This window comes from Coregonus clupeaformis, chromosome 10, assembly GCF_020615455.1.
Source record: "Coregonus clupeaformis isolate EN_2021a chromosome 10, ASM2061545v1, whole genome shotgun sequence".
Taxonomy (NCBI): domain Eukaryota; kingdom Metazoa; phylum Chordata; class Actinopteri; order Salmoniformes; family Salmonidae; genus Coregonus; species Coregonus clupeaformis.
Window position 1 is genome coordinate 20,014,480 of NC_059201.1, and position 23,954 is coordinate 20,038,433.

General features: G+C 41.4%; 1 protein-coding gene across 2 annotated transcripts; it reads left to right on the top strand.

The window, feature by feature from the left end:
• Positions 1–507: 507 nt before the first annotated feature.
• On the top strand, positions 508–14,186 carry cldn19 (claudin 19). Of its 2 annotated transcripts, none has more exons than XM_041888308.2 (5): positions 508–1,211; positions 8,507–8,671; positions 9,410–9,494; positions 9,618–9,764; positions 12,318–14,186. In XM_041888308.2, exons 1-5 carry the CDS (start codon positions 989–991, stop codon positions 12,352–12,354), a joined length of 657 nt encoding a protein of 218 aa, XP_041744242.1. In that variant the 5' UTR covers positions 508–988; the 3' UTR covers positions 12,355–14,186. The 2 variants fall into 2 exon arrangements, with proteins under 2 accessions (XP_041744242.1, XP_041744241.2); XM_041888307.2 differs by having other exon boundaries at positions 12,920–14,186.
• The last annotated feature ends 9,768 nt before the right edge of the window (positions 14,187–23,954 follow it).

Below are 23,954 nucleotides of genomic sequence, written 5' to 3' on the forward strand. Positions count from 1 at the left end.
ATCCTGCCCTCTCTCCTCTCTCCTTCCCATTGGGCGTTCCTAGAACACAGAAGGAGCCAATCAGAGCTCAGCTCTTGGCCCCCTCTGTGCCCAACCTGTTAGGGGCTTTTTGTGTGCATAAACTTTTTCTATTTTTATCCCTCGTTCAGCCCTCGAAGTGCGGAGCAGATGGAGAGAGTGTTGATGAGAGAAAGAGAAAGATAGAGAGTCAGGAGAAACCATGCAGTATCTGAGGAAGCCCAGTGAGCCTAGCGACCGAGCCTGACGACCTGATCACCCCAGACAACCAGGAAACAGCAGTCTGGTCAACCCCAAGACCCGGACACACACACCTCCAACTGGAGAAAGAGAGAGAAACAGAGAGAGAGAGAGAGACAGAGAGAGAGAGAGAGAGAGAGAGAGAGAGAGAGAGAGAGAGAGAGAGAGAGAGAGAGAGAGAGAGAGAGAGAGAGAGAGAGAGAGAGAGAGAGAGAGAGAGAGAGAGAGAGAGAGAGAGAGAGAGAGAGAGAGAGAGAGAGAGAGAGAGAGAGGAGAACGGCAGATGTGTGAGAGAGAGCAGAGAGAAGGAGATGCTCAGAGAGACCGGACAGTGACCAGAAAGGAGACCAGAGGAAGAAAGAGAAACGAAAGAGACCACTGAGAGAGTGCCTGGGGTTGTATTGAAATCTGGATTGTCTGTAAAGTGGTGTTTGACTTTGGTTCTGTGGCTCTGAGAGACAACGGGAGATCTGAGAAAAAGTTTTGGGGAGTTCTGTGTTTCACCCTGCCAACAGTATTACCTGTGTGTGGAAACACTGTGTTACGAGACTGCTACAGGTGTTCTGAAGTGGACAAAATAGTGGCCAAAGAAAAGAAGGACAGAAAGAGGACAGATAAATAGAAAGGAAAGAAAGCTATACATTTAGAAAGAAATAAAGAAGTAAACAGAGAGTAAGCGAGAGAAAAACAAAGCTAGAGACAGACAAAAACAGATAGACAAAAAGACAGGATGGCAAACTCGGGTTTCCAGTTACTGGGTTACTTCCTGGCGTTGGGAGGTTGGATAGGCATCATCTCCACCACGGCTCTGCCCCAGTGGAAGCAGTCTTCGTACGCGGGCGACGCCATCATCACGGCCGTGGGGCTCTATGAGGGCCTGTGGATGAGCTGTGCCTCCCAGAGTACAGGACAGGTGCAGTGCAAGGTGTTTGACTCCATGTTGTCACTGGATGGTGAGTAGGACATCGCAACGATCACTCATACACTTGTGACCTGTCATTATCTCGCTTTCTATCCCTAACCCAACTTCAAACGTTCTATCTTCTCCTCTCTCTTTCTCTGCCTCAGCATTGCATCATTGAACAAATCCTCTCCCTCCCTCTCTCTTTCTCTCTCTCTCTCCCTCTCTCTCTCTCTCTCTCTCTCTCTCTCTCTCTCTCTCTCTCTCTCTCTCTCTCTCTCTCTCTCTCTCTCTCTCTCTCTCTCTCTCTCTCTCTCTCTCTCTCTCTCTCTCTCTCTCTCTCTCTCTCTCTCTCTCTCTCTCTCTCTCTCTCTCTCTCTCTCTCTCGCTCTCTCTCTCTCACTGCCATAGTTTGAATAAAAATGTCATCCAAAGCAGTCTTAGATGCCTGTGTATGGACAGTTATGTATCTGTCAGTGGTTGGTCATTATGTTATGAGATGCCTTATAGCTGTTGATTCTCATATAACATATCTGTTTACCCAATTCCCAACATGGGCCATTAACTGGGTTGATTTATAGAGGGTAGTGTTTTGTAGAAACATCATGATCAAATTATCCATTGGACTATTTGTATGATTCAGAAACTGAATGCATAAACAGTTGATAAAACAATCTAACTAATACAACTGTCTGGAACACATTAAAGTCAGGCATAAATCTATCAGATAAAAAGTGCTGCTGTTGGCATGTTTAATTAAGAGAGGGAGGGCGGGAGGGAGGGGTGAGAAAGACAGAGAAAGAGGAAGAGGCAGAGGGAGAGAAAGAGAGAGAGGGTGAGAGGGAGCGAGAAAGAAAGAGAGAGCAGGAGAGAGGGAGAGAGGGAGAGAGGGAGGGAGGGAGAGAGGAATGTGGGGTTCAGGCATAAATTAGCCCTGAATATAAGGTTCCTGTCATCTCCAATCTGTTTAGCATAGACCTACTGACTCATAATTAATGGCAGGCAGATTACATGAATTCACACATCTATTGTCTCCACTGATTACCCCATTAGGGTAATGAAAAGCTGGGGGAGGACTTGGTCAAATAATTTGTCTGTAAATCAGAATGGTTGTCGTCCTTTGGAGTTTTCTGTTTTTCTTTGTGGTTTGTTAAGAAACATGGATACCCATGTTAATCCCTGTGACGCACACCGCCCCAAAAAAACAATCAGGCTAACATTTGGCCGCTGTGCAATTCATTATATATAAAATGTAAATGTAATTATATCAAAACATTTTCTGTGGCTTTTTCTGCGAGGGGTGAGCTGGAGCTCGCGTCTCCTTTAGCTCATCGGCGTAATAAAAACAGAGTATTGTCCCTGTGATGAATAGTGGTTGTTTGGAGAAGAAAAGCCCAGTGTTGAGCCAAACACCAGAGATATTCTCAGAATGTGCTCTGTCTTCCCCCCACACACGCATTGTTCCTGTCCGGCCCTAACACTCCCTGTGTGTGTGTTTGTCTTAGTGGAAAACGAGCGAGTGAGAGCAAACAGCATAACACACTTTGGTACCAACTTTTGAAAAGTTGACCCCTTGTTATACTAGCATGGTTTCTGCTACTTGTTGCTGTCTGGTCAAGCAAGGCATGTTGTTGAGTGTAGGTCGGGTAACCGGGCTAAGAGATTAAACCACTGAACTGTACCATTTGGCACGTACTCACTCTATTCCACTGTTGAGTGAACTCAAAGTCTTACCAACATCTCTTCCTGTTATGGTATGTTCAGACTCAGTACTGGTCTTGGATGCAAGGTGTGTGTATGTGTGTGTGTGTGTGTGTGTGTGCTGAAGCGTTTGTACTGGAGTTGAACGTCTGTTGTGTGTGTTTAGCAGTTCCTGCAGGTGCCTTTCATATTGTGCTAAATGAACCCTTCTCCTTCACTACACAGCATGAGGAACATGTGATGAGGGCTAATTGTTCACCAGACTGTGTTGTTGGAGTGTACCAAAGCACTGCAGTGGAAGCTGATGGACTTTTTTCAGATATCTGATTAATTGTCAATTCATTTTCAAAACCTGTGACAATGTAAAAATGTTTTATCAAAGCTGTGAGAAGCTGTTCTGAGAGGCTTTTGACTATGTCTGGACACTAGAATGACAAAAAGAAGGATACTACTCCCTGTACAGACACTACAGTTCCTGAGGAATCTAGAGTTTTTTTTTTACACTGTCTTATCCTGCTTTGTTTCATTCTAGTCTGAACAGTGGTGCTGAAAGAACAGTTATTCTACTTGTTGCTGTCTCAGAGTCTCAGAGGCAGATACTGCCTGGTATTCGTCACAACCCACCCTAGCTCTCAGTTCTCTGGGCTCTGCAGTGAATGAAACCTCTGTACTGCATTAGGCAGTGTACAATACCACACCAGTACTGGTGCTATACAGGACACAACAGGGTCAATATACAATATAGGTAGATTTTAGCCAACTTTAGAGATGGATGCCATATTGCTGCTTCTGCTTCTGATGATATCGCTGAGCTGTTATTTGTCAAGATTTTTCAGGAGATGCTAAAATGGCTGCCTTGGAATCATGTTATGTCACATCATGCTTTTTGGATGACAGAATAATGGCCAACCTCTCTCTATCTGGCTCTGGGGAAAATGAAGCAAATAAATCCAGGTCCACTGTACAGCTAGGTTACTATACTACTGTTACATGAGTGGAACTGTTTTGCCAGGTTTGAGGACCAGGGTATCCCTTTGAGGTGAACATCAAAGAAGGTTCTCTTTTCTTGACAGCTTAGTGTTAAATACTGTCCAAGTCGTAGAGCACTCTCTCCTACAGCCTTATAAATACACAGACTTTGGTATGGTCGGAGATTTAGAATCCCCTGGCAGTGGACTCCATATTGGCACAATTATATATATATTGACATCAAAGATATTGACATTATTTTATAGGTAAACATTTGAACTGTCAAGGAATGTTTGGTGGCAACATGGAGGATATTCTGGATATTACAGTGGAATATCTGACCCCCAGCCCACACAGGCTGATGAGATGGTGGATGGTCTGATGTTCTCCCCTCCCATCACACCATGCTCCCATCCCTTGTTATCCTGCTGGCCATTGTGAGGTCATCAGTAGAGAGCAGCTATGTACTTGCACACATTGTTCATCTCCTTCTCCCTCTCTCTCTCTCTCTCTCTCTCTCTCTCTCTCTCTCTCTCTCTCTCTCTCTCTCTCTCTCTCTCTCTCTCCAGTAGCTTGCTGTCTCTCTTTCCAGTATCCCTCTCTCTCTCTGTCTATAGCTATTGAGTGTGGTTTTGTTTCTTGCCAACTGGACAGGAGTGCTGATATGGCCCTTTGGTGCTGTAGATGTAAAATATGCTTCTGAAGCTGAAGGCTCACGTGACAATCTTCATCCATATATCAGTGTCCATAAGCTTATTCTACACTATTCCACAAAGCTTGTGTCACACTGACATTTACATTAATAGAATGAAGGTAGAGTTGTTGGAATGGTTTTCTGTTTTAATGGAGTGGGCAAACCAATGTTACGTATGAAGTCCCAAGTCATCTCACAAAGGACAATATCCATCGTCCACACACACACACACACACACACACACACACACACACACACACACACACACACACACACACACACACACACACACACACACACACACACACACACACACACACACACACACACACACACACACACACACACACACACACACACACACACACACACATACAGCTTGTGCCTGGCACTACCAGCCTTGACAGGGGGTAGAGTATAGTGGGAGGAACACACACACACACGCCCTTGACTCCTCTGTTATTCCGTTGATCAGAGTGGTGCCCTGTACGATCAGCCCAAACAGGATGAAAGAGAGAATGGAGAAAGAGAAAATAAAACCTCTTTCTCTCATAAACCATTAAAATTCTCCTTCAAACAGATCCTGCCACACATAAATCAAACTTCAAAGCCCATCCGCCCATCACTAGCCCTTTCAGATCAGGTTCTAAGATGTGATTTATTGCTAAACTATGAATGTGTGAGTGTGTTTTCCCATCAATGTAAATTATGACTTAAGTTTGTTGGATAGACTATTGTTCTCCAGTTGTATTTGATGTACCTTTTCTCACACTGTCAATGTCAGTATTCAATTATACTATGTAGTTCTCCTATTCTATTCTATTCTGTTCTATTCTATTCTAATGTGTAATAATTTGGTCTGCTGTTAGATTATAGTCCCGTGTAGCTCAGTTGGTAGAGCAGGCACTTGCAACACCAGGGTTGTGGGTTTGAGTCCCACAGGGGACTAGTATGAAGAAAGTATGAAAATATATGCACTTGCTACTGTAAGTTGCTCTGGATAAGAGTGTCTCCTGATTGACTAAAATGTCAATTATTGTCTGTGGTTGTAGTATTGTGCTGTGGTTTTCTTGTGTGATGTTTAGGCATTGGAAGGGCTATACCAGTGGCAAATGAATGTAGTCTTTTATATTGTTGTAGCTTAATTTGTTGGCAACACTGTAGAAATGTGTAATTTGTGAAGATGTAGATATGTGTTGCTGTTTTCATGGTTAATGCACGTGGATTATGGTGTGAGAGAGTGTTAATCTAACATTGAGCTGTGAACTAGATAAAAAATGTTGGTGTAGTGTCTGCAGTTTGTAAGGTCTTGGTGAGTATATTAATGCAGTATTAGCGTTGTACTGGTGTTGTTTTCACATTGTGTTAGTGTAGTTTCTGTTGTCAGGGCTGCTGTGTGAGTGTGTGTTGCAGGCCGCAGTGTCTGATCACTGTGGCGACAGCCCTGTGAAAACAATCCCGCTTTGTGACAAAGCTACACTAATCCCACTGTCTGAAACATGTAAAACGGGCCCTCCTACAGTGTGTGTGACAGAAAATGAGTATGTACTGTATGTTTGTGTATGTATGTTTGTGTGTGTACGTTGTGTCCTCCTACAGAATGTATCCGTATGTTTATGTATTTGTGTGTGTGTGTGTGTGTGTGTGTGAGTGAGTGAGTGAGTAAATATGTAAAATGTCCCGCCCACTGAGTTATGTGTGGGTTATCCATGGAATTCTGAGCGATGAAACCCCTGTGGATTAATTTTGAATGATTGAGAGTGACAGTTAACCTCTATGGGATTGGTGTCCCGTATACGGGATGGTTGAGCTAACGTGCGCTAATGTGATTAGCATGACTGTTGTAAGTAACAGCAAACTTTCCAGGACATAGACATGTCTTAAATGGGCAGAAAGCTTACATTCTTGTTAATCTAACTGCACTGTCTAATTTACAGTAGCTATTACAGTGAAATAATACCATGCTATTGTTTGAGGAGAGTGCACAACAACAAAAAACTTATCACGGCAACTGGTTTGATATATTCACCTCTGAAGGTAAATAATGTACTTACATTCAGTAATCTTGCTCTGATTTGTCATCCTAAGGGTCCCAGAGATAAAATGTAGCATAGATTTGTTTGATAAAATAAATGTTTATATTCAAATGTAGGAACTGGGCTCTACAGTTTGAACCCCTGCTGTTTCTGGCTCCACACACACCCCACCCGGCCATCTAGATGTGTGAAAGTTAGTGTATAAGCTAATGATCCATCATGTATGACATTCCTGGGAGTGTGTAAACTTACATTTTTTATTACCATATCATTTTTGTATGTTCTCTATAGTTATGTACTTTAAAATGTATCAATTGACCAATTCGGCACATTTGGGCAGACTTGATACAAAATAGTCCAGTTTCGCAATGCTTCACTGGATCAATCTGAAACTTTGCACACGCACTGCTGCCATCTAGTGGCCAAAATCTAAATTGCAATATTATATTGTGGCCTTTCTCTTGCATTTCAACATTTTACATTTACATTTTAGTCATTTAGCAGACGCTCTTATCCAGAGCGACTTACAGTTAGTAAATACATATTTTTTTATACTGGCCCCCCGTGGGAATCGAACCCACAACCCTGGCGTTGCAAACGCCATGCTCTATCAACTGAGCTACATCCCGGCCGGCCATTCCCTCCCCTACCCTGGACGACGCTGGGCCAATTGTGCGCCGCCCATGAGTCTCCCGGTCGCGGCCGGCTGCGACAGAGCCTGGATTCGAACCAGGATCTCTAGTGGCACAGTTAGCACTGCGATGCAGTGCCTTAGACCACTGCGCCACTCAAAGATTATAAAAAATAATAATAATAGAAAACGCATGTTTTTTTGTTTGTATTATCTTTTACCAGATCTAATGTGTTATATTCTCCTACATTAATTTCAAATTTCCACAATCTTCAAAGTGTTTCCTTTCAAATGGTATCAAGAATATGCATATCCTTGCTTCAGGTCCTGAGCTACAGGCAGTTAGATTTGGGTATGTCATTTAGATCCTTAAGAGGTCTAAGACTGACGTTATTATCCCATTCTGTAACATGGAAGTGGAAACATAATGAGTTCTTAAAGAGAGAGAGAGAGAGAGAGAGAGAGAGAGAGAGAGAGAGAGAGAGTGTGAGAGAGAGAGAGAGAGAGAGAGAGAGAGAGAGAGAGAGAGAGAGAGAGAGAGAGAGAGAGCGAGAGAGAGAGAAAGATAGAGAGAAAGACAGAGAGAACAATAGGGAGATAAGAGAGAAAGAAAGAGTCAGATAGAAAGAGAGAGGGAGAAAGAATAAAGATGTGGAGAATGTGTATCTTTGTTGTCTCCAGTTTTGTGTTCAAAAGTTGTATTGTCTTAAGAAGTTGATTTATGATTTCACATTGATTTACAATGTGGTGGTTGTGTTTTGATTGGTTGGTTGCTTTTCCAATTATGTTTTGCACAGAAATCTCTGTTCCACTCCTGTTCTGCCCCAATTTAACCCCTGATACTGAGAAATCTAGACATTGAATATACTCTGTGTGTATATATTCTATATAAATATACCCAGTGTGTAGATATTATATATAAATATACCCAGTGTGTAGATATTCTATATAAATATAACAGGCTGTGTGTAGATATTCTATATAAATATAACAGGCTATGTGTAGATATTCTATATAAATATACCAGGCTGTGTATAGATATTCTATATAAATATACCAGGCTGTGTGTAGATATTCTATATAAATACTGTATACCAGGCTGTGTGTAGATATTCTGTTTGTACCCTGTAGTCTCTCTGATCTCCTTGCCATCTGAAGCCCTAACAGACCCATTCTGTTGTCCTCTCTCTTCCCCTCCTCTTTCTATTTCTATCATTCCCTTGACCCTCTCAACCCTTTTTCCTCTTTATGCCCTCCCTGCTACCACCCCACTCTTATATATTCTGTCTGCTCCCCCCCCCCCCCCCCACCCACAGTGCACATCCAGACGTGTCGTGCTCTCATGGTGGTGTCCGTGCTGTTGGGCTTCATAGGAATGATAGTGAGTGTGGTGGGGATGAAGTGCACTAAGGTGGGCGACAATAACCCCACCTCCAAGGGGCTCATCGCTGTGTCTGGAGGAGCCCTCTTTCTACTCGCAGGTGAGACCAATGTCAGGTGACCGTCATGTGACTGTCATGTGATTAAAGAAACAAACATAACTCTGGAGCAAGGGTGTGGGCACCTGCATGATAACACATATTTCCACTGTGTAATGCTAGTAATGTGACCACCATACTGTGCTGCTTGCTGATTTATTAACCACCACAACACCCACAACTTAAAAGGCTATTACATTTACATTTTAGTAATTTAGCAGACGCTCTTATCCAGAGCGACTTACATTTAGTGCATACATTTATTTGTTTATTTTTTTCATACTGGCCCCCTGTGGGAATCGAACCCACAACCCTGGCATTGCAAATGCCATGCTCTACCAACTTTATTAGAACATGTATAATGGTAAAGTACCACTCCCTAAGCTAAAGGTTCAAGCACTACAGTGAGTTGTACTTAAGAGCGTGTTATCTCTCTATCATTTATGAGCATTCACCATCTTACTCTCACTTTTACTGTTTGAGTGGAACCAGTCTTTCAGGGCTCATATCTTGCATTCTTCTGACCAGAAACTCTCACCAGCGGTCTTCTGGGTAATAAGGGTCCCAACTGTAAACAGGAAGTGGTGATTTTGGACACATTAGCTCCCTTGACCTCAGAGACAACCATGAGCCTGACAGAGAGAAAAACAACCTCAGAGTCATTACACAGAGTGCTTTTACTGCTGCACTGTGTGTGTGTGTGTGTGTGTGTATGAGTGCATACGTTGTCTCTCTCTGCAGGTCTGTGTACGCTGGTGTCCGTGTCCTGGTACGCCACTCAGGTGTCCTATCAGTTCTTCAACCCAAACACGCCAGTCAATGCCAGGTAACCCTATCACACTGGTCACACTCTGTATCCACCACTCAGTTTCTCTCTGAATAATATATATAATGTCTAATAGTACTGTAAAAACCATATTAAAGACAGATTTGACCATTTCCACTGCAGGTATGAGTTTGGGTCAGCCCTGTTTGTGGGATGGGCAGCGGCCAGCTTGACGGTTTTGGGTGGATCCTTCCTGTGCTGCTCCTGCTCCAGTGAGGAGAGGCGAGGGCAGCAGTACTACCGCCAATCACAACCATCCACAGCCAGGGAGTACGTGTAAACCCACCCCCTCCCAGCAGCCACCCAAACAGAGAGCAGAGGCCACACTTTGCTCCTCCCCCTTTTCTCTTTAACTGATGTGTAAAGCTCACAAACACTTGCACATACACACACACACAGACACACACACACACACACACACACACACATTCACACACAAGCACACAGTCTCCACCAAGTATCCTTTGGATTTTAGAAACTTTTAGGAATTCAGAGGCTTTTATAATGACATTGTATAATGCCATTTATTCTATGGAACATATTCTTGAGCTGAAACTTTTATATTTTATTGCAATACTTGTCATTGAGAGGATGGTGATTTTGCTCAATTATCCTTTTAAAGCGTTTTATGTTAATAAAATCTGTCATGTGGTGTAAAAGTCATTAAACGTTACTAAACAGATACTGGATGTCATCTGAATTTGATCCTAAGATTTTTCATTCAGTTAATAATTCTGTTTTTATACTTTATTATATATGTGAATGAAGCAAAACTGTTTGTAAAACAGTCTTACTCTTTGCACACTAAAAACTAAAACAGAACCGATAAAGTATTGCCAAAGTAATTACTGTGTACAGGAGGCATAGGGATTTTTTTTATGGCAGAATGCCTGAAGGTAAATTGTGGGACAAATATGATAAAATAAAAAATACAAACAAATACAGTTTTTTCGTGGCTTTGGCAGAATGCCTATGCTTCCTGGTTGGAGCTGTGTCTATGTGTGTGTTGCGTTGTGTCTTTTAACACATTTGAACATTCCAATCGAATGTAGTTGATGACATCATACAGGGCTGACATTCCGAATAGAACAGAAATTCTTCTCTGAACTATTTTTCTTGAAGTTTGATAAGGTTTGGATAAGCAGCATTTAATGATGTCATCAGTTCGAATCAGATATACAGAAAAGGGTAAAATATGTGAGCTAAAATAAATGTTGTTTTAACGAGAGAGAGATGCCCGTTATTGCATGCCTTAACATCATGTTCCATTCGTTAACACATCCATGAAAGTCTACCCAATACCCACCCTTCACATGTTACATACCTCAGAGACGGCACAGGCTAAGGACTACTGGCTGACCTCTTATAAAAACACACTGTTATATTCAGTTAAACTCATGGTTTTATTCCTTGTGTGCTCTAAAGGCAAATACTCTTAAAGAAAACGTTAATTTTCAATGGACATTTTATACTACTCTATTCTATGCTAAAATGCTGTACTTTCAGTCACTCACTGAGCCTCTACTCAGGCCATCTAGACCTCCTGAACCCCAACTCAACCCACACATTTCTCTGCTTGAATCCACCACCCACCACCCACCACCCCTGACTCTTCATCGCTCTTCATCATTATTCATTTGGGTTAAAGGGTTGGTTAATCGTGCTTCCGATAACAGAACCATTGAACTTTTCTAAGAACCTTTCCATGCCCCCCGTTTTCTGGTCGTCTGGCCCCTCTTCTTAGTAAAGTCTTTGTGTATGGAGTGTTCCATTGTACTCAGAATGCGGGTACATAGGCCTGAAGGACAACCTCCACTTCTGCTAAATGAAGGGGGGGGGTTGACCATTACAAGCCTGTCAACAGCAGATGTCCTCTAAGAGTCATTACCAAATGACAAATGTGACTGAACTAGCTAAAAGCCCAAAGAAAATAATTAAATATTTGTTATGTTTTTAAAAACTTTGTGTGTACCTAAAGTAGGTCTTACTGATCTGAAACATCTAGTTACTTACTAGCCATGACTTTTTTCTTATTTTCTTTGCTTTTAAGTATGTTTAAGTGTCTTCAAAATGAACAATAAAATGTTGAACCACCATCAACAGCATTCTCCAGAAACGTTTCTTATTTTTAAGACCTCAACTCCCAAACCTCAAATGAATAGGTATATATCAACAATAAGCCAAGAGTTCCTAGCTGTCAGATAACACGTTTCTGGTTTCAACAAGACCAGTTTCTTTATTCAATGTAAGAGAAAGATTAGGCAACTAGTTGGAAACCTGGAAAGGTTTTGTGTCTAACACCCCGCTTTATGGTTTATAAAACATGGTCCTTCATAGGCTTTTATTAAGAATAAAAACATAAAAACATAAAAACAAAACAAAACCAACCATCATAAACCCAACACATTTCGACATAATATCTGATCAATTCCATGCCATAGAACACATTACATTACAAATGATCTGTGTGCTGTGACTCATCAGCATCCACCAATTTCTCCATCCTTAACCCTTAATTTAGGTTCAACAACCTTTCTCTTTCAAAAACACTTCAACCATCTTCACTCAGTAACTAACCACAGAGCTAGCACAGCCTAACTAGCATGCACCTCTTCACATCTAGCGCAGCCTGGCTAGCTAGCACCTCTTCTCATTTTTCCTTACCTAGCATGTAACATCAAGCACTCATTCACTCACTAACACCAGAGAGCTTCCTGTATCTGTGAATCAGTGAGGTCTTGATGTGTGTCTCTCTCTCCCCTCTCGTCTCGTCTCCTCTAATGCTGTTCTTCTCTGCCTGTCTTCTTCTCTTCCCTAATTCAGGGCAGAGTTGTTGAGTGAGACTAGTTTCCCTGACTGACCACCCCCTGCCTGTCCCCCAGGACTGTCCGAGTTCCGCTCACTGTCTCCCCTTTTCCTGTTCCTTCCTAGATTCAAAATTTGGACCCTTGTCTCTCCGCTATAGTTTATGTCGCTCCCTCTCTGCCCCCCCACCAACCCCACACCCCCTTCCTAAATGTCTGCACCTTATCAGTGTCTGATATTAAGGGTCAACACAATGTCCGCCACCCCTTTAAGAGCTTGCCTCTTCCGTTCCCCCACCCCCACCCCCTGAGCCTGTTTGTAAATATAGACTCTTAAAGGAGAAGTGTGGTTAGGTGGTTAGACCCTTAAGACTAGAGGGGCGGTATTTCACTGTATTTCAGCCTGTGAACCCTTTACTAGAAAGTCCATGATATCCTTTTATCTGTTATTGACTGAACTTTAACTGTATGAGTGAGACTTGTATTGTCATTATATTATGTTGATTTCTGCTTCACTAATATCCTGTGATTTCTGGGTTGGTAGAAATGTGCATTTTGGTTTTGTTCTCTGAGTATACAAGTGTACATTTACTGAAACATGTTTTTTCTTTTAAATTGCAGACAAAATGTTAAACATTCCCCACCAGAGAAAAAGGAGGAATACTTGTAGTTTGGGTGACTCCTTTGGCCCCACGATGTGTTAGATTTTTGGCAACAGGCAAGACACTGTCTAACACAAACAGACAAGATACTCTCTCTAAGAAAACAGAAGCAGACAAGACATTCTCAATAGAAAACAGAAGCAGACAAGACATTCTCAATAGAAAACAGAAGCAGACAAGACACTCTCAATAGAAAAAAGACACTCTCAGAAAGCAAACAAAATAAACTCAGAATACACTTTTGAAGTAATACATCTGCAGACCAACCCTAATGGGTAGCTAGTATTTTACAATTCTTAAAGATGCCCATGTGTTAAATGTTTATCAATGTATTTTTGAATCAGTTTTGTACACAAGCAATATTAAAGGGTATTCTGCACAGGTATTATCTGTGCTCACATATGACAAATAACTGCTATTTGGATAACTGAAAGCGAGTGAACCTGAATCTGTAATTCTGTCTGTTTGTAGTCTGTCTTTAGTTTCTGTGAGAGGAAGTCATTCAGGGTGTGTTTATAGAACATAGAATACAGAAGTGCTCAGGTGTATATACCACCACCTCCAGCCTTTCTACTACATATTCTCCACTGCAGTGCCTTCTAACATGCGTGTTTGTGTGTATGTTTTTGACTGTTATACACAGATCCCACAGTGTCACATCCTACATGGACATATTTTGTCAAAAGTGTCCGTGGGCATGTCTTTTTCTCTTGCATGAAATGTACCATTCAGACAAACTGTTGCATGTAGTTTTATCTTTGAACATGGATGTGTACTGTACTGTAGCTAGTATACCACTTATAAAAACAACAGAAAGAGAGATTCCTAAATGTCCTTAACTGATGAAAAAGGATGGCACTGTTGGCACACCTTGTAAAAGCTGTTTGGAAGTGGTACATGTAGCCCAGATTGAGGATATTACTATACATGCATTCGATTTAGTTAAGTGCCAATATGATTTAGTGTGGATGGAAGATGTGTTTTGTTATTGACTATGGCGAATTTTCTGTACTCCGGGTGCTGAAAGCACTGTCTCCTGTACAGGTCCTTTCCTTAGTAATGGCCAGTTTGCTGAATGTAATCAGGTCAAATGTGTTTTTCTCTTGCCTACATTTATTTACCATGCGTTTTCTTCATCTAATATTCACTATTATTATTTGATGTATCATTTCATTTAAAGTATACTCGTGTATGTTTATTTTAGAATAAAGTAAGCGTATAAAAACGTTATGTTCATGCTTTGTTTGGCACACATACACCATCACCACCACACACACACACACACACACACACACACACACACACACACACACACACACACACACACACACACACACACACACACACACACACACACACACACACACACACACACACACGACACACACACACACACACACACACACACACACACACACACACACACACACACACACACACACACACACACACACACACACACACACACACACACACACACACACACACACACACACACACACACACACACACACACACACACACACACACACACACACAGAGTAATACCAGTCAGGAGTGTATGGGCAGACAAAGGCCTCCTCCTGGGGTTCAGATATGATTTCACACATCCTTACCCCTTCTTTTCAACCTCCCTCTCTTTCACCTTTCCCACTTTCTCTCTTCCACCCCAAATACCTCTCCTGCTCCCCGTCGTTCAGTAATTGCAGACGGTGGAATTCCAGTTCTGGCTCAGTAGCTCTGAGAGTCATTCTCAAAGTTAACATGTACGACCACCACACATATTAATCTCTCAGTTATCATCAATGATAAAATGATTCCCACACACATTTATCTCTGCAATGAATTTATGTAACAACCTTTCAGTCAAGTCAACCTTTATCAAGACATGCAAGGAGATGATGGACTTTTCTGGGATTAGGGAAAAAGGATGAGGGTAAGATAGTAAACAGAGTCATATTTTACACTACATCTAACAGACAGTTTATGGATGGATTATGGATCAACAGACAATCTATAAGAGACCATCCAAATATAGTGACACAGTTATAGTATGTACCAACCCACAGCACTAGACTGAATCCAGATATGTAAGCACAGAGATCAGTGGGGGTTAGTGGGGGCAGAGTACGGATGTGAAATCTCACACACACCTGAGATGTGCTGGAGACTGGCTCTCCATTATGAGACTTTGAGTTGTAGGTTATTTACAGTTTTTTCCAACTGCTTACACACAAAATCTTTTCATGTCACACGATTTTTGAAACCTCTCACTCAAAGTGCAAAACTACACACAAAATCTCCAAAACCATAAGCTATTTCTCAGCCTTTGACTCAGTTGTCAATTGCATAAAACACTTTTTTCAAAACACTACACACAATTCTCTACCTAAAACACAAAAATCTAACAGGAAGTGACTTGCTTTCCTTTTCCAAACACAACCAATCAAAATGCTACACTTATTCACCAGGTCAAACACACTCTCCTCACATGTTCAAACACTAATTGCTTAACTGATCACTAACCAATCACTGCTTTACTGTAGTATAGGACTGTTTTGAACAATGGATGCCAACAATGGACAGAGAGCAAGAGGAGTAGGAGGGAGAGGCAGGGGACAACAACGAGGACAAATTCAAAGATGAAGAGTTGGAGGAGGAGGAGGAGGAGGAGGAAGAGGAAGAGGACGAGGGCAAAGAAGAGAAGGAAGGAGAGCCATCTCTGATGAGATTAGGGCAACACTTGTTGATCATGTGATCAACCACGGTTTGACCATGAGAGAGGCTGGACTGAGAGTCCAGCCCAACTTGAGTCGATTTACAGTGGCGTCCATAATTCGAACCTTCAGAAATGAGAACAGGTATGCAACTATCTAATGACTATTTTAGCATTACAGTTTTTTCCAACTGCTTACACACGTTTTCAAAACTATGTCGCCTTTTTTCAAAACTCTACACACAATTCCCAAAACTGCACACACAAAATGCAAAATGCCTCACATCTCCTTCAAAATGTAACACTTCATTCAAAATGCCATAAACACATGTCAGAATGAAGCATTTGCATCAAATGGCAAACACTACTTTCATAATAGTACATTTTTGGATATACCATGTAAACACTGTTGTTCTAAATCTAAAGCTCTTTGGTCTTTCATAGGCTTATATATATACATTTCAATACAATGTTATACAGTGAAAGTAATCTGCTGAGAGGGGTAACAAGTACACTGTAAACACCAATGCAATGTAGAAACAGAAAATATTTATTAGGCCAAACATTACTGTTGTATACAGTAGCATACAACAAAACCATAAACATATGTAAACCAAAAGTATATTCTTTAGAATACAGTAAAGAACACAATTGTGTGTGGGGGGTCCCGGGGGTGCAGTCCAGGAAATGGTAGGGGGGGGGGCAGTCACCAGTGCTAAGCTACGCTTCATCTCTTCTCCGGGCTGGGTCTGGCCACAATACTTCGTCCACATCACAAGATACGTTTTCTCTTGCCAAACATCGAGGGAAGTATCTCCTAGCATGGCGTATCCAACCTTGGACAGAGGCAACCTCTATGTCCCCACATGCGTCCTCCATTGCCTGGAGAAGCGGCATGCGGGCATAGGGTTGGCAATCATACACTTTCCAGCGCCAGGCTGAGAAGAATTCCTCTATGGGATTTAGAAAAGGTGAATATGGGGGTAGGTACAACACTACAAGTTGTGGATGGGTGGCAAACCAGTTTTGGACCAGAACAGCCCGGTGAAAACTAACATTGTCCCATATAACCACAAATCTAGCAGGCTCCTGATCTGGATCAGGGACAAGCATTGTGTAAATTGCATCCAGAAAAGTGAGGATATGGCCAGTGTTGTACGGACCCAGTGTGGCATTGTGATGGAGGACCCCGTTTTGAGTGATGGCAGCACACATAGTTATATTACCCCCACGCTGTCCAGGGACATTGGTAATTGCCCTCTGTCCTATTACATTTATTCCGCGGCGCCTGGTTTTGGTGAGGTTGAAGCCAACCTCATCCACATAAATAAATGTACATGGGCATCCATCTCCAATACTCTCTGTAACAGACAAAAGGATATACAGATGAGTAAATATGGTATGTCTGAAGTACTGGAAGTAGTGTTGCATACATACCTCTACAAAGTCATGTCGCAGATTCTTGACTCTGTCAGAGTTTCTCTCAAATGGCACCTTGTAAAGTTGTTTCATCGTCACTTGGTGCCATTGGAGGATGCATTGTATGGTTGACAGGCTTACAGCATTGATGTTGTTAAATATGGTGTCATTATTCAAGATATGCTCTCTTATCTCTCAAATCCTAATTGCATTGTTGGCCAAAACCATATTTATAATTGCAGTCTCTTGTACATCTGTAAACAAGCGTCCTCGTCCTCCATGATGTCTTTGCCTTTCCACTCTGTACAGAATTCAAACACAGTATGTGTTCAGCATAGGAACTGTAAACAATGTACACAAAAATGTAGTACAGCATGATAACCAACCTCATTCATTCAATGCAGTGCAGTAAATGGATGGCTTAGAGTTACACATTTTTATGCAATACTATGCAGTCATACGTATTTTACAGTACATTACTGTAATGCTAAAATAGTAATTAGATAGTTGCATACCTGTTCTCATTTCTGAAGGTTCGAATTATGGACGCCACTGTAAATCGACTCAAGTTGGGCTGGACTCTCAGTCCAGCCTCTCTCATGGTCAAACCGTGGTTGATCACATGATCAACAAGTGTTGCCCTAATCTCATCAGAGATGGCTCTCCTTCCTTCTCTTCTTTGCCCTCGTCCTCTTCTTCCTCTTCCTCTTCCTCTTCCTCTTCCTCTACCTCCTACTCCTCCTCTTCCAACTATTCGTCTTTGAATTTGTCCTCGTTGTTGTCCCCTGCCTCTCCCTCCTACTCCTCTTGCTCTCTGTCCATTGTTGGCATCCATTGTTCAAAACAGTCCTATACTACAGTAAAGCAGTGATTGGTTAGTGATCAGTTAAGCAATTAGTGTTTGAACATGTCAGGAGAGTGTGTTTGACCTGGTGAATAAGTGTAGCATTTTTATTGGTTGTGTTTGGAAAAGGAAAGCAAGTCACGTCCTGTTAGACTTTTGTGTTTTAGGTAGAGAATTGTGTGTAGTGTTTTGAAAAAAGTGTTTTATGCAATTGACAACTGAGTCAAAGGCTGAGAAATAGCTTATGGTTTTGGAGATTTGGTGTGTAGTTTTACACTTTGAGTGAGAGGTTTCAAAAATTGTGTGACATGAAAAGATTTTGTGTGTAAGCAGTTGGAAAAAACTGTAAAGTAATGTACTGTAAAATACGTATGACTGCATAGTATTGCATAAACATTTGTAACTCTAAGCCATCCATTTACTGCACTGCATTGAATGAATGAGGTTGGTTATCATGCTGTACTACATTTTTGTGTACATTGTTTACAGTTCCTATGCTGAACACATACTGTGTTTGAATTCTGTACAGAGTGGAAAGGCAAAGACATCATGGAGGACGAGGACGCTTGTTTACAGATGTACAAGAGACTGCAATTATAAATATGGTTTTGGTCAACAATGCAATTAGGATTTGAGAGATAAGAGAGCATATCTTGAATAATGACACCATATTTAACAACATCAATGCTGTAAGCCTGTCGACCATACATCGCATCCTCCAACGGCACCAAGTGACGATGAAACAACTTTACAAGGTGCCATTTGAGAGAAACTCTGACAGAGTCAAGAATCTGCGAAAAACGGGGTCCTCCATCACAATGCCATACTGGGTCCGTACAACACCGGCCATATGCTCACTTTTCTGGATGCAATTTACACAATGCTTGTCCCTGATCCAGATCAGGAGCCTGCTAGATTTGTGGTTATATGGGACAATGTTAGTTTTCACGGGCTGTTCTGGTCCAAAACTGGTTTGCCACCCATCCACAATTTGTAGTTTTGTACCTACCCCCATATTCACCTTTTCTAAATCCCATAGAGGAATTCTTCTCAGCCTGGCGCTGGAAAGTGTATGATCGCCAACCCTATGCCCGCATGCCGCTTCTCCAGGCAATGGAGGACGCATGTGGGGACATAGAGGTTGCCTCTGTCCAAGGTTGGATACGCCATGCTAGGAGATACTTCCCTCGATGTTTGGCAAGAGAAAACTTATCTTGTGATGTGGACGAAGTATTGTGGCCAGACCCAGCCCGGAGAAGAGATGAAGCGTAGCTTAGCACTGGTGACTGCCCCCCTACCATTTCCTGGACTGCACCCCGGGACCCCCCACACACAATTGTGTTCTTTACTGTATTCTAAAGAATATACTTTTGGTTTACATATGTTTATGGTTTTGTTGTATGCTACTGTATACAACAGTAATGTTTGGCCTAATAAATATTTTCTGTTTCTACATTGCATTGGTGTTTACAGTGTACTTGTTACCCCTCTCAGCAGATTACTTTCACTGTAGAACATTGTATTGAAATGTATATATAAGCCTATGAAAGACCAAAGAGCTTTAGATTTAGAACAACAGTGTTTACATGGTATATCCAAAAATTTACTATTATGAAAGAAGTGTTTGCCATTTGATGCAAATGCTTCATTCTGACATGTGTTTATGGCATTTTGAATGCAGTGTTACATTTTGAAGGAGATGTGAGGCATTTTGCATTTTGTGTGTGCAGTTTTGGGAATTGTGTGTAGAGTTTTGAAAAAAGGAGACATCGTTTTGAAAACGTGTGTAAGCAGTTGGAAAAAACTGTAAACAGCATGATGAAGAAAGTATTACTGAAACATGATGGTTTTAAAATGATAAAGAAGCATTTTCTATTTCAACTTCCACTGTGTTCTAGGAGTGGCTGTTTTGTTCTTTGACATATGTGTATTATCAAACAGGTATTGACATTGAACATATTTATATTGAACATAATATTTGTACCTTTATTGTATTCTGTTTTTGCTTGTTTGTACTCAACCTTTAAATGGTGGACCAAAACGCCCTAGTAAGCAGGACTGCAGCAGTATGCAGTTACAAAAACCAAAACATTGAGTACTATTATATCTTGGGTGTCACAGTGAAAAATGTCCCCTCCCCTTTTGTCAGTTAGGACCAGTCAGAATGACTGATCGGGTTGCATCATGAGCTTCTTATTATTTAATTTAATTTAGTTTATGAAGATCCTCATTAGCCGACGCCAATAGCGAAAGCTAGTCTTACTGGGGTCCGACATTTAACGAAAAATACATTACTGACTAAATACTTTACAATTTACATACATTTAAAAACATTAACATGTAGTGTGTGTATGCATCTATCAGTTACACATACATGTCAGTACATACACACAACAAGTAGGTCACATGGGGGAGAGGTGTTGCTTTATTTGTTTTTTTTAAACCAGGTGTGCTGTTAACTTGCTCTATATAAGATGGGAGTTCCATGCACTCATAGCTCTGTATAATACTGTACGTTTCCTTGAATTTGTTCTGGACCTGGGGACTGTGAAAAGACCCCCGGTGGCAATGTCTGGTGGGGTAAGAGTGTGTGTCAGTGCTGTGTGTAAGTTGACTATGCAAACAATTTGGAATTTCCAACGTATTAATGTTTCTTATAAAAACAATAAGTGACGCAGTCAGTCTTTCCTCAACTCTTAGTCAAGAGAGACTGGCATGCATAGTATTAATATTAGCCCTCTGATTACAATGAAGAGCAAGACGTGCCGCTCTGTTCTGGGCCCACTGCAGCTTAATGAGGACTTTCTTTGCAGCACTTGACCATATGACTGGACAATAATCAAGATAAGATTAAACTAGAGCCTGCAGGACTTGCTTTGTGGAGTGTGGTGTCAAAAAAGCAGAGCATCTCTTTATTACGGACAGACCTCTCCCCATAATAATATGCCATTTAGCAGATGCTTTTATCCAAAGCAACTTACAGTCATGCGTGCATAAATTTTTGTGTATGGGTGGTCGCGGGGATCGAACCCACTACCCTGGCGTTACAAGCGCCGTGCTCTACCAGCTGAGCTACAGAGGACCACATCTTTACAACCATTTGATTTGATTTGATTTAATCTATATGTTTTCACCATGACAGTTTACAATCTAAGGTAACACCAAGTAATTTAGTCTCCTCAACTTGATCAACAGCCATACCATTCATTACCAGATTCAGCTGAGGTCTAGAATTTAGTTTTAGAGCTGTTCAGGACCAGTTTATTACTGACCACCCATTCCAAAACAGACTGCAACTCATTGTTAAGGGTTTCAGTGACTTCATTAGCTGTGGTTGCTGATGTGTATATGGTTGAATCATCAGCATACATGGACACACATGCTTTGTTTAATGCCAGTGGCAGGTCATTCGTAAAAATAGAAAATAGTTGAGGGCCTAGAGAGCTGCCCTGTGGTACATGTTTTACATTTTAGTCATTTAACAGATGCTCTTATCCAGAGCGACTGTGGGCGAGGGGATGGACGGAGTCAGGCGCAGGAGTGTGACGAAGGAATATGCTTTAATCAGCCCAATAAGGTAGTCCGCAGCAATGCGTAAACACGCTCCCAGTGTGACTTAAATGCGTGCTGGGAACCAAACATACACGGGTAAATATTCCCGGCGATAAAAATAACAAAATGCTCAACCGAGCATGCGAAACCTCCACAAAGAACAATCACACACAAAGACAAGGGGGGCAGAGGGAATACTTATACAGGTACTGATGAGGGGATATGAACCAGGTGTGTGTAATAAACAAGACAAAACAAATGGAATGATGAGATGACAAGCGGCAGTGGCTAGAAGGCCGGTGACGACGAATGCCGAAGCCTGCCCGAACAAGGAGAGGAGGCAGCTTCGGAGGAAGTCGTGACAGCGACTTACAGTAGTGAGTGCATGCATTTTCATACACACATACACCACACTTTACATGTTTGACATTAGAGAAGCTTCCATTAAAGAAACCGCTCTGAGTTCTATTAGATAGATAGCTATGAATCCAAGATATAGCAGAGGTTAAAAAAGACATAACACATACGTTTTCTCAACAATAGGTTATGGTCAATACTATCAAAGGCCACACTGAAATCTAACAGTACAGCTTCCACAATCTTCTTATTGTCAATTTCTTTCAACCAATCATCAGTCATTTGTGTCATTGCAGTACATGTTGAGTACCCTTCTCTATAAGCTTTTCTTTCAGTATTTTTTTTCTTTTTTATACATGAGTACAATGGCTCACTGTTCATAGTTGACATTTCCTGCCTAAGTTTTCCCACTTTGCCAATTAAATAATAATTAAAATAATTGGCAACATCAAATGGTTTTGTGATTAATAAACTATCTGATTCGATGAAAGATGGAGTTGAATTTGTGTTTCTGCCCACAATTTCATTTAAAGTACTCCAAAGTTTCTTTCCATCATTCTTTCTATCATTGATCTTGGCTTCATAATACAGTTTTTTCTTATTTTTGTTGAGTTTAGTCACATAATTTCTCAATTTGCAGTAAGTCAGCCAGTCAGATGTGCAGCCAGACTTATTAGCCACTCCTTTTGCCCCATCTCTTTCAGCCATACAGTTTTTCAATTCCTGATCAATCCATGGAGCCATAACAGTTTCTCAACAGGTGCATGTTTATCAATAATTGGAAGAAGCAATTTCATAAATGAATCAAGTGCAGCGTCTGGATGCTCCATATTAATCACATCAGACGAACAAATATTTTTTAACATCATCCACATAACATGCTGATCACACCGCACACGTCGCATGCGCGAGCGTTGCAAAATAAATGTACACATACATGTTATTCAATCATTGCACCCACACTGCTCACGCGGGTCATTGTCGGAGTAGAGGACCTTGTGCATTTCAGGTAAAATAACAACCCAATGTTTATATCCCAGGACAAATTAGCTAGCAACAGCAAGCTAGCTAGCTAAATTGCCATACATGTTTAATGCTTTTTGACCTGTCCCGAAATTAATATAATTGGTTCAGGGTTTGTTTTGATATTTCAACCTGCGTGTCCTGATGGCGTCTGGTGTGGGTGGACAAAATCAACTTACGTGCGATGGCGCACGTGGACGCACGCGTGCGTCCTGTCTGGGTAGCATGTAAGAGTCATATCAAAATCTATTTTAGTTCTAGCTTTTGGAACTTTGGCTTTCTTGGATATAATAATAATTCAATAATAATACAGCTTTAGAACAAAGTTCTACAGTATTAGTAAAAATGTGGATGATCTTGTTCCTGTAGTGTTTGTAAACATCCTGGTAGGTTGATTAATAACCTGAACCAGATTAAAGGCACTTGTTACAGTGAGAAGCTTCCTCTTGAGCGGACAGCTTGATGAAAACCAGTCAATATTCAGGTCCCCAAGAAAGTAGACCTGTCTGTTTACATCACATACACTATGAAGCATTTCACACATAGTATTTAGATACTGACTGTTAGCACTTGGTGGCCTATAGCAACACCCCAAAAGAAAAAGCTTTAGATGTGCCAGGTGAACCTGCAACCACAACACTTCAACAACACTTGACATAAGATTTATTAAAAGAGCATCTCAGTAAATGAGGACTGTGTGTGTGTCTAGAACAATCTGTAAACTAAAAGATTTATTGGGAATCTCTGAGACTGTTCTCACCCCTCACGAAAAAAAAGCACCATTGAATGTGACCCCGGATAAGATGAGAAGAATATCTTTCACTACTGTACAGCTAGTTGGGATACAGTTAATAATTAAACAATGTGTGGATAATGCTGAGCGTTTCCGTTCAGATAATCTAAACCATCTCCAGTTCACCAGTCGACCAGTACTGTCACCCCCATCAAAGCCCATGATAAAAGCTTCACCTGGAATGCTTTTCCAACAGTCTTGAAGGAGTTCCCACATATGCTGAGCACTTGTTGGCTGCTTTTCCTTCACTCTGCCGTCCGACTCATCCCAAACCATCTCAATTAGGTTGA